Below are 18,341 nucleotides of genomic sequence, written 5' to 3' on the forward strand. Positions count from 1 at the left end.
TACCTTTCAAGGCTGCCCACTGGACTGACAGCACTGCCTGAAAAACTCTTTCACGGTGAGCTGAAGTGTCTGGGAGGGGGATGTGTGAGACACAAGTGAAGGAGGAACTGGCTCAGGGGTGGTACATTTTCTTCCGTTTATGTGTAGAAGCTTGTGCAGCACTTAGTAACTGGGTTTGGAAATTGTTTAGATTTATATAGGATTTTTTAGCTGCTGTTGATTCAGCACTAACAATTTGTGTTAGCTTGCCATCACTGCTGTATAAATAATCATGCAATGTGCTCATAAATACTATACTCAAGAAAGACTGATACTTTACTACACAGAATTAAAAAAAAGAAGGAAACTAAAGGGTATAAGGGTTCAGTTTAGATCTATGAATTGAGATCTGTAAACACAAATACAGATAATAGTAATATTTTTGTTATTGTAGCATCATAAGCCTTTTATGGTTTTCTTGCATCTGTCATACAAATAAAATTATGTTGCAGATTAAAAAAAAGAAAAATATAATATAATAATATATATAAATATATATAAGTTTTATTTCTCAAATTTAAAATATATAGTTTAGTTTCATTAATGCAAATCACAAAAGTCTAGAATCCATAGGATATAACCATACCCCAGTGATAATTATATAAAACGAACACAAGAGGGCACTATAACGCAAATTATGTAAGAAGCATTAGTATTTAGTGAATGTTCGATTTCCATTAGTGAAAAGGGTGCCCTGTGTTTTCATGTTGTTTTTGTTTTAATATGTTTTTTTGAACATTTTAAACAAACGACAGGACAGAGCAGTACAACACAGTGGTATGTTATTCCAGACTTGTCCACAATTATTTCAAAATGTTACAAAATCACTCGCACCAAAAATAATTGGATTTTTGCCTGCAAAACAGCAGCATCCTCAGTAGTCCACCTGGTAAAAAAAATGTAAAGGTATGTACTGAAGAACAGGTTGCGACCTTGCAAACCTGAGCCACAGATCCCTGATGACGGATGGCCCAAGAGGCCCCCACATTCCTAGTAGAGTATGCCTTTACCTGAAAATGCAGAACCTTATCCTTCAATAAGATGCCAGATTCCCTGTTTACTGGTCAACTTAGTAGCCACCTGGACTTTCCTAGAGCCAAACAATTAAATCCAACTGCCTCCACATCTAATGTGTTCAAAGCTTTCTCTTCTGGCAACTAAGGACTGGGAAAAAAAAATAAAGGCAAGATAATAACTTGATTCAAATGAAAACTCAAAACCACCTTAAGGATGATGGATGAGGACACAGTACCACTTTGTCGTGGTGGAGAACTAAAAATGTCTCCTTACAGGAAAGGGCCACCAATTTGGATACTTTTCTCGCTGAAGTGATAGCCACAAAAAAAAAATTTTCTTCAAGTGAACAGTAGGTAAACGGAATCTCACGAATTGGCTCAAAAAGGTGTTTTGGTTTTTTTTTGCAAAACAGACAGAACCAAATTCAAGTGCCATGGACACAGAGGAGACTTAACCGGTATAACCATACAGGTTACTCCCTAAACAAATGTGTGTATCAATGAGTGAGAAGCAATTGGTCTCTGGGGAAAAAAAATTCTGCCAGGGTCGATATCTGCCCTTTAATGGTACTTAAAGGGGCTGTAAAGTCTCAAGGTTTTTCACCTTAATGCATTCTATGCATTAAGGTGAAAACCTGTGCTGCAGCCCCCCCACAAGTGGAGGTTGATGTTCCTGCAGTGGCCACAATACCAGACAGGCGTAGTGGCTCAGATGCACCAGTCTCATCTGGTCTGTTGGGAGACGCAAACTCAGCGGGAAGACAAGAAACCTCATAACTGGTTGGTGGCACTGCTGCCCCTTTCCCAGCTCTGCTCCCCCTCCCTACTTTCTGGATGACATCCTAAGCTTGCTGAGGAATAACAGTGTCTATGCCAGACCGGCAACTCCACTCTCAGCTAAATCAGTCCTGCCACACCACACAGCAGTGGACAATAGAATTCATTGATGAGGTCTTGATTTAGCATGGTTTCCCAAATTTGTCTCCGGTGTCTTTCGCTCAGTGTTCCACATATGGAAGGGGAATAGGGGACTGCCCTTTTAACACAGAGTTGCATATGGTATTGACTGTGCCCAAGATGAGGGATCACGATGGCAGATAAAGTTCTTATGGTTTGTAAAAAGGAAGAGTGCCTCTTAGTGCAGACATGTATTCATAATGATTAATGGGAGGGGGGGGGGGGGGGGGACTTCTGAACATCATACATAAAGTGGACGACTAAAATAACTATTGCCCATCATACACAATGACACAAATTACCTTGGCATTAATTAGATTATTCACTTGCTTCAATATGCCATCTGTGAAGTTATCAAAAGTGGGATCAGGAATGTAATTGAAAGAAAGTTCAGCTGTCTGCAGAGGTGTTTCAAAGCCATCCATTTTAATCCGACAGATAACCTCAGAGTTCAGGTGATGTTCCAAAACTTGTGGAGAGGAGAATATTATTACCGTGTCATTGACTCTCTCAAGGATGTCTTGCTTTTCGATCTGTAAAGAGTAAAAGAAAAACGCTGATCTCTCTGAGAACATAATGAGGGCGACTGCAGGACTTAAATGGACTTAAAAGGGAGTGACGATAGATCAAAGAGATGTTGAGTGGCACAGTAAAATAATCAATAATAAAGACAGAAAAAGTAATAGAAAATGTACAATAATAAAAAAACAATTACAAATATGTAAAATCTTTGGAGGGTTAATAATGAGCAAGACTGAGAAGTTTATAAATACTGTTAAAAATAATAATATACATTAAAAGTTTTTACATGGGTGAGATTATACAACATAAGTTTCAAATCTGGCCATTTTTACTTTGTAACAATGAGCCCTCATTACAATTAAGGCCAGCCATACACGGAGCAAATTTATTTCCTACAAACACAGGTGGCAGGAAATAAATTGGCTTGATTCCCCCATCAACACAGACCATGTTGACAGGGGAATTCCTCCTGCCGAGCAATTGTCTCCCCCCCCCAGCGGGGGAAGCCGTCCCCACCAGGAGAAGACACTGATTATCACTAGTGGCTATAGCAGCCGCTTGCAATAATCGCAAACGAATCCGGCAGGTTGGTTGTACATTCAGCCTGCCCATTAATAGTTTGAATCTAACTCGGTTCCCGCTATACAGACCGAGATTCGAACCATGTATGGCCGGGCCTTAGGGTAGATATTGTCTCATTTCCCTGATGACAAGATGTTCATTTCAAAAGAACTCTAGTTTTGTACAAGGATTAGTTTGATATGTTGCTTCTTCTTCTGCGTGATTTCTGCAGAATAAGAAAAGTCTTTTTCGGATAAAGGGGAAAAGAAGAACATTGCTGCATTAGCACCAGTGTCCAGAAACTGCCTGATAAGGAGGGAATCTTGTTGGAAATCCGAATCAGCTGTCCTTGTTTGAAGGTTTGACACACTCAAGCCCTAAAGATCTCTGTAATAGGGGTCCCACATATCTGGTAAGCAGCCCCCTTTACTTTTGTTTGGCATATGTGAGAAAGATAATTTCCCCCATTTGACTGAAGGACTTGTTTCTGGCGAATTCTTATACCGCTGGGTGTCATGTAAGGACGCCATCAAGCCCCTCGATGGATTTTTCGCCCAATTGATTTCACTTATATTTACTTATTTATAGTATTTTTCACATCCAGGTTATGATCACTAACTTTTGTACAAGTTTGCATCTTGTTAGGTAGCGCACCTAGTTCTGTTTATATATCATAAAAAATATCGCCAGAAAAAAAAAAAAGCCTGTGGTTTCCCAAAAAACAAAACAAAAAAAAAAAAAACATGGACACACCATAGAACACACAATACCTAAAAAAGTGTAACGTTTATGTGATTTGTTATTCAGGTATCATGTTAGACTGCAAAAAAAACATGTTAACTTGTGCACACAGACTTTTATAAAATGATCACCAACAGAAATTTGAAGTAAACATATATAACTTTAAGGCAAAGTTCAGACATGCTCTTGATGCTGTAAAGCAGGGGTGCTCAACCTTTTACAGAGCGAGGATCACTTAAAGAGTAGTTCTGCCTGGGGAAATTACTGTAGCTGCTGACTTTTAACATATGGACGCTTACCTGTCCAGGGAGCCTGCAATGTCGGCAACCCAGCTGATTTTCGGACAGGCTGTCGGGTGCTGCCGCCGCCAACTCCACTAAGGGAAACCGGCAGTAAAGCCCTTTGGGCTTCAGAGTCGGTTCCCTACTGCGCATGCGCGAAGTACGCTGCGCTTTTTAATTGGCCTGGCGGTGGAGGAAGGGGGCCAAACTTCCAAGGGACAGAGCCGCAGTCCCCGTTCCCCCCTGAAAGGTGCCAAATGTGGCACTGGAGGAAGCAAATAAGTGGAGATTCCACTTTTGGGTGGAACTCCACTTTAAGCGATTTGGTAACCGGTCGAGGGGCAAAATGGAATGAAATGGCTCAGAATAGCAGAATGAAGATTTTAAACTATCAGAATCATCATTTTCCAATGGGACCAATACCCTTGGATGTTTACCTACTATTATATCTTGCAGGTGTGGTACACGTACTAAAAGAGTTTTGGTGCGCTTTCATAAATCACAACAAACCCACAGGATATAATTGAAGCCTATGGCTCAGTGCAGATAACTCTCCAGGAATCCGCAGGTACACCAGGCTACACCTGCAGGTCAGTGTAAAGGCAGCCTAACCACTTTTTTTTTAAGTGCTAATATGCACCATTGCAAAACAATGTGATGTTTACTAAACTGACCTTTTTGTCTTTCAGCTTTTGCTGGCATCACTAGACTGTAAGAAAGGTTCCTGTACCAGGCGGAGTAATACCAAATGAACGTCACCTGGGACAGGAGCTGGTGCTACAGAGGAAGCTTCGGCTTATGCGGCTCCTGCTCCCTCTGCAGCCGCTTGCTTCCTACGGCGCTGGTTTCATCCACTCCGATGCTCTGAGATGGCAGGTCTGCAACCTGTGATCTGGACTTGCTTGACCCGCCATCCCAGAGCATGAGGTCACAGGGGGACACATCAGAGGGCTCAGTGGGTCATTGGTTCAGCACCCCCTGCTGTAAAGCAACTAGTACACATGATTTTCTGGCTCTGATCTGCCTGCACCAGAGATACTTCCCCAAAGATAGCCACTGATGTAAATCACTTACTACAATAGCCTGAACATTGTTAAGACTGGTGAAGTCTGATGAATGCATTAGGGCTCTCGCAGTTCAGTGCAATTATTATTATACAGTATTTACATAGCTCCAACAGTTTGCAGAGCGCTTCACAATAAAAAAGGGACACAATACAGCAACAATACAATTCAATACAAGAGGGTTACAATATAATAGAGAGGGGCTGGTGAAACAAAAAGGTAGTACCTGAGAGGGATGAGCTGATGAGGGTAGTAGAGGATACGGTTGATAGCTGAAGGCAGAATAGGCCTCCCTGAAGAGATGAGTTTTCAGGGATCGCCTAAAAGTGGACAGAGTAGGAGATGACTGGACAGATTGGGGTAGTGAGTTCCAGAGGATGGGAGAGGCTCTGGAGAAGTCCTGGAGATGAGAATGGGAGGAGGAGACAAGAGAGCTGGAGACAAGGGAGCTAGAGAGCAGGAGGTCTTAGGGGGAGCGGAGGGGACAGTTTGGGTGATATTTGGAGATAAGATTGGTGATGTAGCTCAGGGCAGAGTTGTAAATGGCTTTGTATGTTATTGTTTTGAATTTTATTAGTTTGGGAATGGGAAGCCAGTGGGGAGGATTGGCAGAGAGGGGTGGCGGACACTGAATGGTTGGTAAGGTGGAGGAGTCTGGCAGCAGCATTCATGATAGACAGCTTGTGGAGAGGTAGGCCAATGAGGAGGGTGTTACAATAGTCAAGGCGAGAAATAACGAGAAAGTGAATAAGTTGCTTAGTGGTTTCAACGGTTAAGAAGGGGCGTATTTTGGAGATGTAATGGAGGTGAAGTCTGCAAGATTTGAACAGAGATTGGATTTGGGGCTGAAAGGACAGGTCAGAGTCCAGGATTACTCCTAGCACCCTGGCATGAGGGGACGGACTGTTGGTTGTATTATTAATCTTGATGAAGAAGTCAGGGTAGGGCGCACGGGCCGGAGGAAAAATCAGTTTTTATCAGTTTTACAAAGAATGAGTTTGAGGAAGTGATGTGACATCCATCCTGATGCCAGTTAGTGAGAAATGTGAGAGGAGACTGAAGGAGTGAGGTGAGGATTTGAGTGTTGTCAGCAAAGAGGTGGTACTGGAAGCCATGGGAGTAGGTGTAAATGGAGAAGAGGAGGGGTCCGAGGACAGAATCTTGGGGTACCCCCACAGAAAGAGGAAGTGGAGAGGAGGTAGGTAGGAGAATCAGGAAAGGGCAGAGTCTTGAAGGCCAAGAGTGGAGGTTTTTTTGAGGAAGAGGGAATGGTCAACAGTATCAAGGCTGCAGAGAGGTCTAGTAGCATAAGTATGGAGTAGTGGCCATTGGTTTTAGCAGTTAGTAGAGCATTAGTGAGTTTCAGTAGGGCAATTGTCAATGTTTTCCTCCACCCAGACAGCCTAAGTGCAGCATACAGCCTGTCACTGACATGAATGGCTGTGCTCTGCTGTACTCATGGTGGTGCTATTTTAAACACTAGTAGAGTGTATGCAAAAAAATAAAAAATAGAGCTTTTTTGTTCTTCAAGAAAAATGTATATTTTTTGTGTTTTCTAGACTACTCAATTTGGTTCATAATTTCAGACCAGGCAGTTGAGGGTGCCCCATTTCTCGATCCCCTCTGCGACTAATAAACATGGAAGTTGCATGTATTATATCACTTCTGGGTTCAGAGTGGTCATTCCCCGGCTGCTGTAGGCAGGGTAGCAGCTAATCAATCACAATGTATGCTTCAATAGCTGCAGTGGGGGGCAGGGAGATATTGGGGGTCTAATTCAGCCCTGATGTCTCTACAAACAGAACCTGTCACCTGCCGCATAGGGTACTTGTTAGTCCCCTTGTGATGGCAATAAAGTTAAACAAAATAAAAAGTGCCAAACAATTACAATAAAATAGTACAAAATAATAAATAACAAGTATATATATATATGTAAACAAATTGCGCCACACATGTGAGTCATTGCGACAACATTCAGAATGAGAGCAATAATTCTAAGGCCATAATTCATGGTTAACTCTAAAGTGATAACCTGTAAAGGCTTTTAAAGCGTCATCTATGGAGAATATTGGATACCACTGTTCTTTGTAATTTCTTAGGTGCATTCAATTTTAAGGCTTATCATTTTTGGTATCCATTTACTTGACGCAACCCCATCTTTTATATTTTACCAAAAGGGTGTTTTTTGCACGAAAATGTATTTTAGTGCATTTTACCTGAAACTATGCATTTGATAAACAGCTGCCCAAATCTCATTTAACATAAAAAATTGCAACTGCCACTATTTTATTTTCCAGGTTCCCTGCTTTCAGAAAATATATAATTTTTGCTTACCGTCTAGCCGCCGCAGTTTTACGTTACCTTACGTCGCTTCGCCTTTTGGCCACTAGGGGCGAGCGCGCACACCCGCGTGTGCCCAGATCTGATGCGCGTGCCCAGCGGGCGCTTGTGACAGAGCGAGAACCGGGATCTGTGTGTGTAAACACACAAATCCCGGTTCTTTCAGGGGAGTAGAGAGAGATCGTGTGTTCATACTAAGTATGAACACCGATCTCTCTCTCCTCCTAGACAGTCTCATCCCCCCTACAGTTAGAACACACCTAGGGAACACAGTTAACACATTGCTCCCTAGTGTTAACCCCTTCCCTGCCAGTGACATTTATACAGTAATCGGTGCATTTTTATAGCACTGATCGCTGTACAATTGTCAATGGTCCAAAAATGTTTCAAAAGTGTCCAATTTGTCTGCCGCAATATCGCAGTCCCGATAAAAATCGCAGATCACTGCCAATACTAGTAAAAAAAATATATATATAACTCTATCCCCTATTTTGTAGACGCTATAACTTTTGCGCAAACCAATCAATATACGCTTATTGTGATTTTAATTACCAAAAATATGTAGAGTATATTTCTACCTAAACTGAGGGAAATTTTTTTTTTTTTAACTTTTTTTTAAAAAAATTGGGGATATTTATTATAGCAAAGTTTTTTTTAAAATTGTCGCTCTTTTTTTGTTTATAGCGCAAATAATAAAAACCGTAGAGATGATCAAATACAACCAAAAGAAAGCTCTATTTGTGGGAAAAAAAAGGACATCAAATTTGTTTGGGTATAACGTTGCACGACCGTGCAATTTTCAGTTATAGCGACGCAGTGCCGTATCACAAAAAATGGCCTGATCATTGAGCAGCCAAATCTTCCAGGGCTGAAGTGGTTAAAGTAATTTCTAGGAAAAAAAAATTAAGATTTTAAAATGTGTGCAAATATTTAAAAAATTGCCCTTTGGTTAATTTGCCTTCACATCAATCTGGTGGAAAACAACATTTCTTTTGGTTAAAAACAGACCCTTTTATTTCTTGTAGACCACCTTGCTTCTAAACTTTTTTGTTGCTCAATCAGCAGGTGGAAGGGAAAAAAGCTGACAGATCCCTGCCTCCACACAAGCGATGCGGGAATCTCCTCTGCTGTGCTGTTGTATTCTTATGCCCCGTACACACAGTCGGACTTTGTTCGGACATTCCGACAACAAAATCCTAGGATTTTTTCGACGGATGTTGGCTCAAACTTGTCGTGCATACACATGGTCACACAAAGTTGTCGGAAAATCCGATCGTTCTAAACGCGGTGACGTAAAACATGTACGTCGGGACTATAAACGGGGCAGTGGCCAATAGCTTTCATCTCTTTATTTATTCTGAGCATGCATGGCACTTTGTCCGTCGGATTTGTGTACACACCATCAGAATTTCCGACAACGGATTTTGTTGTCGGAAAATTTTATATCCTGCTCTCAAACTTTGTGTGTCGGAAAATGCGATGGAAAATGTGTGATGGAGCCTACACACGGTCAGAATTTCCGACAACAAGGTCCTATCACACATTTTCCGTCGGAAAATCCGACCGTGTGTACGGGGCATAACAGTGGGCAAATTGGCTGCAAGCGCTGATCGATTGCTGGTTTTCCTGCAGGATCGTTTGACAGAAGTCAGTCATTAGACCTGCTTCTGTCAAGCAGAGTGGGGTACACACTTGCAGAAATTTGTCTGGTTCCTGATGAACCAGCTCCATGTCAGCTTAACAAGCAGGTTTTTGGAGCCATATACATTTTTGTTACTTTTCCTTGTGGTCCTCTGCCAATTAAGGAGTTTCAACTGAAGGAAGACCCAGTCTGTTCTACAGTCTATAGAGAATACACTTGCTTATATGACATTACAGTAGCTCTGAAAATGTTCCCCGACTCTTTTCAGAAGAATAAACTATTGTATGTTATGTTAATAAAAGTGTCCTCATTTCCTAATAATCAAGACAATGTGGCCCTCACTAGACCTCATGTGGACTTATTCTCTTTAATGAAGCCATTCTGTTTCAATTGAGTTTGACATGTCTCTGCTCTAAGGCAGTAAATAACCATCAACTGGTTGGAAATAATGCAAGGGACTGTTCTTGGCTACATATCAATATTTAATTAACATAGATTATTTAACAAGAACATAAAGTTGAGAAAAGAAGAAAAAAAAGCCCAGCTGTCAGGTAACACATCTAAATAAAATATAACAACGTCCCTACCATTTTTTTAACCTAGTCTACAAAAACAGTAGATCTGTGTATTGGATTGGGTCAGGAATGGTTTAGAGAACTCTTACTTCCGGTCAGGAAGACCACTAGAACTAGAATTATAAGGAACCTCCCTTACAGGGATGGAAAATATGAAATCTTAACAAGGTTCTAACTACCCCACAACATACAGAAAAAGCTTTGGCTGTCTATGATTGTTTTTTGCATTGTAACCAGCAAATTACCATATCCACATTACAACTCAGTAAAAGCAACTGTCCTTCCTATAAGAAAGAAAATATTTTTGAAGTCTACATGCTATCACCAATAACAGGTTAAAGAATTTAAAAAAACAGGGACCTCTGCATGGCCACTTACCCTAGTCTACATGTCATAGCTGAGCAGGGCTTAAGCATCCAGAGTGATGCATGTCCTCTTTTGCTGTGTGTAATCTATGCTTAAATCCACTACTATGTAGTAAAGGCAATAATCCTAATATGTTTTGGGAAACTGGAAATGGACATATCTACCCATTGAAAGAAAACAGGTAAAGATGTTCACTGTGAAACAGCCACATTTTTTATTGCATTATGGGAGTCCTATAAAGCAGGCCTACAGTCAGCACCTCTTCCTCATACTGAACACTGTCAAAGCAAAGAAAAGGAAATGGCAGAAGCAGCTGTCAGCTGGACCCTAAGGAAGCTTACTCTATTGAACGTATGAGTATTTCAGAGTTCTAACCATTTTCTTAAATGGGAGTAGCCAGGGTGGATTTGATTGAAATCACTAGTAAAAAGGTTTGATTTAAATCATAATTTTTAAAGAGCAACTGTCATCTCGGTCTTGCAGCAGTGGCTCCTCTGACCTGCTATTGACTCACTGACAGCCAATTCACTTTAATAGGACGGCTAGTGATGTGGCAGTGACACAAGGTGGGGGACATGGTGGCAGCAGGTGAGTGGATGCCCGCTAACAGGTTCTGCCATGATGAATTTAAAATGGCAGGCGCTCTTTAAATGTAAAGATTTATTTTTGCTTGTAGTTAGAATCTTTAATATTTGCAAACAAAATGAAGGTTTCCTATTTAGAATAATAAGCTGTCAGGTTAGAAAAACAGAGATATCAGAATTGATTTAATCACACAGTTTGTAGTGTACAACGATTTGCAAAACAATGTGATAAAGGAGTATTGCTGGGGGAGTGGTCAAGATGGTGACCTGAGAGGACGTGGGTGACTGGAGCTCCGCACCTAGAAGGCATAATTATTCGATTCTAGGGGCTCAAATACTACCCTACTTTGACTTTTGTACTCGCAAACGCTGGGCATGAGAAAGGGGAAGTCCGACTCTAAGGGCTCATTTACACTAGCTTTGGCTTCAACACACATTAATGGCTAATTTACACTTGCTTCAAAATATGGCTTCGGTCAGGATTTGCTAAATAAAGCTCTCTTAACACTAGTCAAAGCCCCTTTCACTAAATAAAATGGTTATCTTACAGCCCTGTTTACACTTCAAAAATTACACCCCATGTAGCTTTAGTGGCGCTTCAAAGCGTCTTCAAAGCTTAAGCGAAAATTGACCTAATGCAGCTGGAGATGGGGTTATTCCGGTGGGATATGGATACGTTCTGGGATAGACTATCGGGAGCGAAGAGTGAGCAACACCGAGGACTCCCTCCACATGTTGCAGGTTAAGATGAAGGTCATGGAATCCTGCGCTGAAGACAGTAAAAACAGAAACCGCAGAAATAATCTACACACGGTAGGTCTTCCTGAGGGGGTTGAGGGCAGGGTTTCTGCGGCCTACACGGAACATCTACTGCACACGCTCCTCTCTCAGGCGCCATTCTCTCCTCACTTTGCGGTTGAGAGGGCCCATAGGATGCCATCTGAGAGGCACTCCTGGTGCCTCTCCACGCACATTTATATTCCGTTTATCAAACTTTCGGGACCGGGACCTAGTTCTGCGGGAGGCAAGGAAACTGGAGGAGCTGCTGTTATGATCTTCCCAGACTACTCCATCGAAACTCAGTGCCTTAGCAGAACCTTTGCTCAAGTTAAGGCCCAGCTACGCACCAAGGGGTTAAAGTACAGCATGCTGTTTCCATCTCATCTGCGTGTGGTGGGTGGCGAGTCTTCTCGATACTTTACCTCCCCAGAGGAGGCTTCGCAATGGCTTGATTCACTGCCGCGTTTCCGCTGATTCTGCCTGTCGTGTGGTTAGGATTGCTCTGCTCCCCCCTTTCTACCTGCACTCCTGTGATGTGCCTTACCGCATTCTCCTATATGCCTGTGGCCCTACTCCACCTGACTGGTGCTGCTATTTTGGTTTGCTCGGGACTGCAGTGAACTAAAAAGAGGGTAACACTGGGACTTCCAGGTCTATTCTATGCCCTGTCAATGTGACCTTTATCCTGTTGGTATTGGTGATGTCTCACTGACTCTCCTGGCTCTGCAATTTGCATTCCCAATTTTTTGAGGTAACTTCTTACCCCTTCATACCCCCTTCCTTAAACTAACAGGCTGTGTCCTGCTGTCTGTGTTGTCCTACCAGTGGCCACAGGCCTTTCCACCTGGCAGCATGTGGTCGGTGTTCTCAGCTTTGATCTCTACTACTGCCTGGAATATGCTATAGGACCTCCTTCGATCTTGTGATAGACAGAGAGACTGACCTGGGATCCCCCGCACTCCTATGGGTAAAACTGCAGGATCCACTGCTGCCGTGGGATGCAGTTATCTCTGCTTTCAACTTTGCATATTTAACGCAGGATTTGGTGCTTGTCCTACAGCATGGCGTCATGGGTGCTGCCCCGGTTGCTCTACTGAGTGAAGGTAGGAGAAGCGGAATACATGGAGAGATGCAGGACGAACTACTACTCCCTTCCCGTTGTTCTATGTTTACTTTGCTTTACCCCTGTTACTTGCCGGTTTTCGTTACAATCAAGTCTGTGCCCTTAACAATATCTAAGTGAACTGAGGAAAACACTTTCTTTATTCTTTCAGTAATGGATCCCTAATTGCATATAGCCTTCAAGTTAAAGTTTGCAGAACTATTTGCTCCCACTGTCCAGAACTGAGAGCTTGGTGCGCTACCTGTTACGCACTGCACCCATAGGAGACTATCCTACGGGCCAGTTACTCATGGTTCAGGGTGTTTTAGGTTTGTGTATTCAAACACTTTGTGGTTTTTCTGTTCTCGGGGTGTGGGGTGGGTTGGGATGGGACTTTTTTTTTTGGCTCTTAATAAGACAGTCACGGCACAGTAGATGTAGTTCTCAGATGATGTTTATTCCTGCTTTGCTGGCTAACTTTTCCTTTATAATGCTTTCAACATTCCTATGTTTTTCAATTTGCAGCTCCCTCCTGGTCTAAAGGGTCGATTCTTATCCATTGTTTATCCCTGCCCTTCTCTGATATGGCTCCATTAAGGATCCTGTCCTGGAACGTCAGGAGACTTAAGATAAACCTAAGATTCACACCTATGCATTTTGCGCTACAGAACATGTTCCATAGGAAACCATGTTAAATGGACTCTAGTGCAAATCTGCGAAATGCACTAAAAATGCATAGGTGTGAATCAGGCCTAAAGGCAGAACTCAACACAGAAGTAAAAAGGTTGAGGACCAGACCTCAGAATTTTATGGCTCTCCCACGAGTCTCAGACTGTATTGCTTGGGCCATTTCCCTTTACACTATTTAAATTCTCCTAAAGAAGGATGCAACTATTTGAACTTAAACAAGCAATGCTCATTGGGCCTTACATCACATTTAAATCCCTAAATAAAAATGTAATTTATTATATCTTACCAGTTCTTTAAATGTAGTTGCTGCATTCATTGCCTTTTTAAGGCTTTTACCTTTATTTTCACCTGGTGATCCCGCCAGTAAAACACTTTCTGTCCTTTGGGGACAACGCTCACTCTTCATGCTGTATCTATGGAGAAGCAGCATGGTCACTCTAGGCTGCTTTCCTGACTTAGACCAAAAACCTCTCCCTCTCGCCTCACATCCATCCCATAGAGAGGTGGGGTTGCATAGTTCACAGAGTATAGCTTGAAAAGCTGAAAATATTGCTCTAGATATCAGTACAGTATGCATGAAGTTAAAAGATTACTGGATTTCTATCAGGATCAGCAAGTCGTTTTCTGTACTTGAATGAACTGTGCTTATCCTGAAAAAAGAAAACCAATGCAGCTACCATATCTACAGATTGTGAAGCTGAAATATATTAGATTTTTGTTACTGTGATTAAAAATACATTAAGGAAAGACCACTTACTAATTGTGCACCATCTCCATCCACCTGTCTCTTCTCTCTTCTTGATCGTGACATTGCCATCATGCTAAAGCTCTGCACAAGGTTGAATCCCTTACCCGATATGGTAATATTTCTTCCTCCACTATTTACAAAGGCAATAGACTTATTGTCAGTTGTTTTTATCATTTACAATTCAAACATTCATTTACACAAAACTTTGGACTGAAAGTCAGTAACTTCCTAACAGAACATTAGTACTGTACCCTAAATGAGCTACAAAGTAAAAATCCACAGTTCAAAATGTTAACCACCTAACACTCCCTAAACAGCAATATGCACTCTGGACAATCGGGATATTTTTCAAGTAGGTCACACATTCAGTATATGAACCCCAGAGCCTTGCATGGTTAGTACAGTGGCTCTGACTGGAGCTGACAGTATTTTTTCATTTAACCCATGGGGTTAAATGAAAAAAAAAAGAAACCAATAGTGTGTACCCGGCTTTACATCGATCACCTTTGTACTACCATGTTGTAAAACAAAGGCAGGGAGGTGTACATGTACAGTATTTCTAGAGTGCCAATTTAAAACAGCGCTTTAGAAAATACTCACGTGACCTGTGTGCTCATAAATGGCTGTGATTTTAGTGGTCATTGGACAGCTCAGGTCACAGTCGCTATGTACAAAGCCAACCACAGTGCCACTGTACCTTGTGATCACTGTAAATCAATTCCAGAGATCACAATGGAGGAGTGAATAGGCTGAATGTTTGTAAACACAGAACAAAGGAGGATCAGCAGATTAAAGCTGAAGGTGAGAAGTCTAAAGGGTAACTGACTACTAATGATGATGGGATCATTGAAAGTAAAGAAATGAAAGGCGAATGTAAACAAACCCATTTTTGTTTTTCCCTTTATAAATGAACAAATACAAAACACAGTAGTAATTTAATCGCATCAAAAGAAAGGTATATTTGTCTAAAACCAATATGTAAAAATCATTTGGGTACATGTGTTGCATGATTGGGTAATTATCAGTCAAACCATCACACACTAAAAACTGAAAAATGGCCTGGTAATGAAGGACTATATACATACTGGTAGATGGCTGAATGATAACAGATGTATCAGAACACACACATACACACTTTATTTTTTGGCTGGAAATGTGAACCCTGAACAAATGTACTTTGTGAGATTAGGACATGTACAATCCATCATAGAGAAGACAAAATACCTGGCAAAGCTTCGATCAGGGTAAAATTGGTTGATAGATGGGTTGCTTCTGTAATAAAATTGCTCAGCCTCTGTCGTGTAATTGCCGTAATGTAACTTGACTTTGACAACTCCTTCCTTCTTACCTGCACCTGTAACACAGACTATGGCTTGGCCAAATGTGATGCTGTAAAGGAAAATAATGAGGAAAGTCAGCAGCGTAGGGCTGTGCGGTGATGAGCTAAAACTCATCAATAAACAGCTTTTGAGAGACACAATGAGAGCAGGAAAGCAGGACAAAGGCAATACACATGTGCATCCTTCACGCATGAAGTCCTCAATGGCAAACAATAGGCTTGTGTTTCAGCCAACCATATGCCAAACACACACCGTTGATGCTAAAACAGCTAATTATATGCATATAAGTTACAAACAAAAAATAAAAGCTGAACTTGAGCTATTAAATCCTGTTCAATCTTGACAATTCCCCCACAATAACGACTTTTTTTGTTTTTTTCTTCAACCCACTTCCTCTGAGTCCAGGTTGCTCTGGGTCCACTTCTTGGAATTCAAGTAATACTATGTGCCAAGACTGTGTGAGATGAGACCACCCCAAGGAGTGGGTCTGGAACTGCCTGGGCTTCAGTATTTCTTTGAGTATTACTTCATTGAATGTTACTCAAATGTCACTACATGAGTGCGAAAGAAAAAGCACCCTTGACACCAGGTGTGAATTATATATATAAAACTCGTCAAATGCAGCCCCAGAATAGTCATCCACAATACAACTTCAACGTAAATGGAAATCTTCCAACTTGAATCTATAGTGCCCTTCAAAACAAAGAACAACAAAGCCATTCTACATAAGCTCTTAAGTCTGAAGTAAAAAAATGGTTCAAAAAACACTATAAATAGAAACACAGGCAGGTTTCAGTGTGATTCGGAGGTGACAGATCCAGCTATGGCAATTAGCATTCGCATATTTTCAAAACTGGTGTCTATCAGCTCTACTTTTTATTAGACATTTGGAAACTCACTAGTGTCTTGGGCATTGTCTGGGCTATTAATGATTTGATGCAATAAAAATGCCTCATCTGGAAAAGTGCAGGTTAAATTATTCTCATGTTCCTCAAACTGTCCCCAGTTGTAATATTCACAGTAAAATAGGATAACTCCGTGAGGTACTTGAAGAAAACTGGAATTCTTATTTACATTTGTAACATTCTCACTGAATATTCCGGACAGCAATTCCTTTTTTCTCCTTTAAGGAAGTCTGTATTATGCACAAATAAAACATACACACTTTATAAGATGCATTAGTGTCAAGGTCCGTATGAAGGATGCTCCTTACACCTGTTTTCATGTAAGGAGCTAAAAAGATCAGTGATGTCAATGGGAACATATTTGAGAGGAAGAAATTCCTAATTGTTCAAGGAAACCCCTAGCAACCTGTGGAGGAACCCTAGTTGAGAAACCCTGTTCTAGACTCTTCTCCAGAAATTGACTACAAACATATCTGTATCTCTTCAGCTCCATTACATTAGGGGCGGAGGGGGTGCAGGGCAATTGGTTTACATAAAACAGCTAGGAAGGAAAATTTTCTTAGAGCAGGTCACAGGAAGTGACATGGATGCTGCATTTCTGGCAAGGTCAACATGTATTTTTTTTGTACTTGCCAAAATGTTCTCAGCTCAAAAGAAAAAGAAAACTAAGGCAGCAGCCACATTTAAAGTGATTCATGCCAATAGAGGAAAGAAGCAGCAGACAAATGACATGTAGTGCTCTTGAGACAAGCACACACTATAGAAGGATATGCTTTGTTCATATTATATGTCTGAGGTTTACAACCACTGGGCTGGTAGCTGCAATATATTACATTTTCTGGTGGAAACAGACTAACAACGGCAGACATTAACAGTAATCATGCCTCTCTGACAGTGCAAGAGCTGGTTTTAATGCATTATTAGGAACAATCTTCTAAAATTAATTATGAGAATATTAGGCATGAATGTGCTTATTGCCTTGCCATCTATGTAGTCTCATGCCCCATACACACAGTCGGATTTTCCGACGGAAAATGTGTGATAGGACCTTGTTGTCGGAAATTCCGACCGTGTGTGGGCTCCATCACACATTTTCCATCGGATTTTCCGACACACAAAGTTTGAGTGCAGGACATAAAATTTTCCGACAACAAAATCCGTTGTCGGAAATTCCGATCGTGTGTACACAAATCCGATGCACAAAGTGCCATGCATTCTCAGAATAAATAAAGAGATGAAAGCTATTGGCCACTGCCCCGTTTATAGTCCCGGCGTAGGTGTTTTACGTCACCGCGCTTAGAATGATTGGATTTTCCGACAACTTTGTGTGACCGTGTGTTTGCAAGACAAGTTTGAGCCAACATCCGTCGGAAAAAATCCATGGATTTTGTTGTCGGAATGTCCGAACAAAGTCCGACCGTGTGTACGGGGCATTAGAATTCCATAGCCAATCCCAACACACACAAGAATGTACTTGCATATGTAAGTTGTAAGAGTATTGAAGTTGATGCCATGTAGAAAATAGTCTACAAGGCTTCGCTCTTATTTGTTGAACAGAGTGCTACAGAGGTGAATATTAATTGGAATGGGATTGGCTGAAGTTACTTATAATTTAAAAGGCAATTGAAAATCATGGAGCATTTGTTGCTAATCACTGTATATCTCCCCAGCCAAATTGGCAAATCTGAAAGCAAAACTACGGAATACAACGGGGACAGCTGGAACTATTTGGCAAGTTTGCCTGCACAGTTTGGAGTCAAAGGTTTTGGGGAGTAGCACAGTAACCCTTTCACTGACACAGCATTCCAAACAATATTTGAGCCCAAACAATCAGCTAACTCATGCTATGATGATAGTCTTAAAATAACTTGACTGGCACATTTCAGCATACAAGGCACATTACGCTTGTGTTATCAGCAAACCCTAACAAAAAACTCTGGAATTTCCATCTGTAAGCCAAGCTGTCTTTGTTTTATTTTAAGATGCTAATGACTTCTCTTTAGAGAAACAGTACTGGACTAAAATGGTTTGCCGTCATTCAGAATAGACAGAGTTAAAATCATGTCTTCTAAGACACAGTACAGGCCA

The 18,341-nt window shown here is 41.3% G+C and overlaps 1 protein-coding gene across 3 annotated transcripts in view; it reads right to left on the bottom strand.

Annotated features, from left to right (window-relative positions):
- The window catches only part of PLXNB2 (plexin B2), a 323,100-nt gene that overhangs the window by 49,938 nt on the left and 254,821 nt on the right, over nucleotides 1-18,341 (bottom strand). For all 3 annotated transcript variants that reach the window (XM_073619756.1, XM_073619757.1, XM_073619758.1), the window contains 3 exons: nucleotides 15,233-15,397; nucleotides 14,018-14,138; nucleotides 2,315-2,545 (listed from right to left, as the gene is read on the bottom strand). In XM_073619756.1, the coding sequence (XP_073475857.1) occupies nucleotides 2,315-2,545; nucleotides 14,018-14,138; nucleotides 15,233-15,397 (517 nt within the window). The remainder of the gene's footprint in view (nucleotides 1-2,314; nucleotides 2,546-14,017; nucleotides 14,139-15,232; nucleotides 15,398-18,341) is intronic.

Source organism: Aquarana catesbeiana, linkage group LG03 (genome assembly GCF_042186555.1).
Source record: "Aquarana catesbeiana isolate 2022-GZ linkage group LG03, ASM4218655v1, whole genome shotgun sequence".
In the NCBI taxonomy this organism is placed as follows: Eukaryota; Metazoa; Chordata; class Amphibia; order Anura; family Ranidae; genus Aquarana; species Aquarana catesbeiana.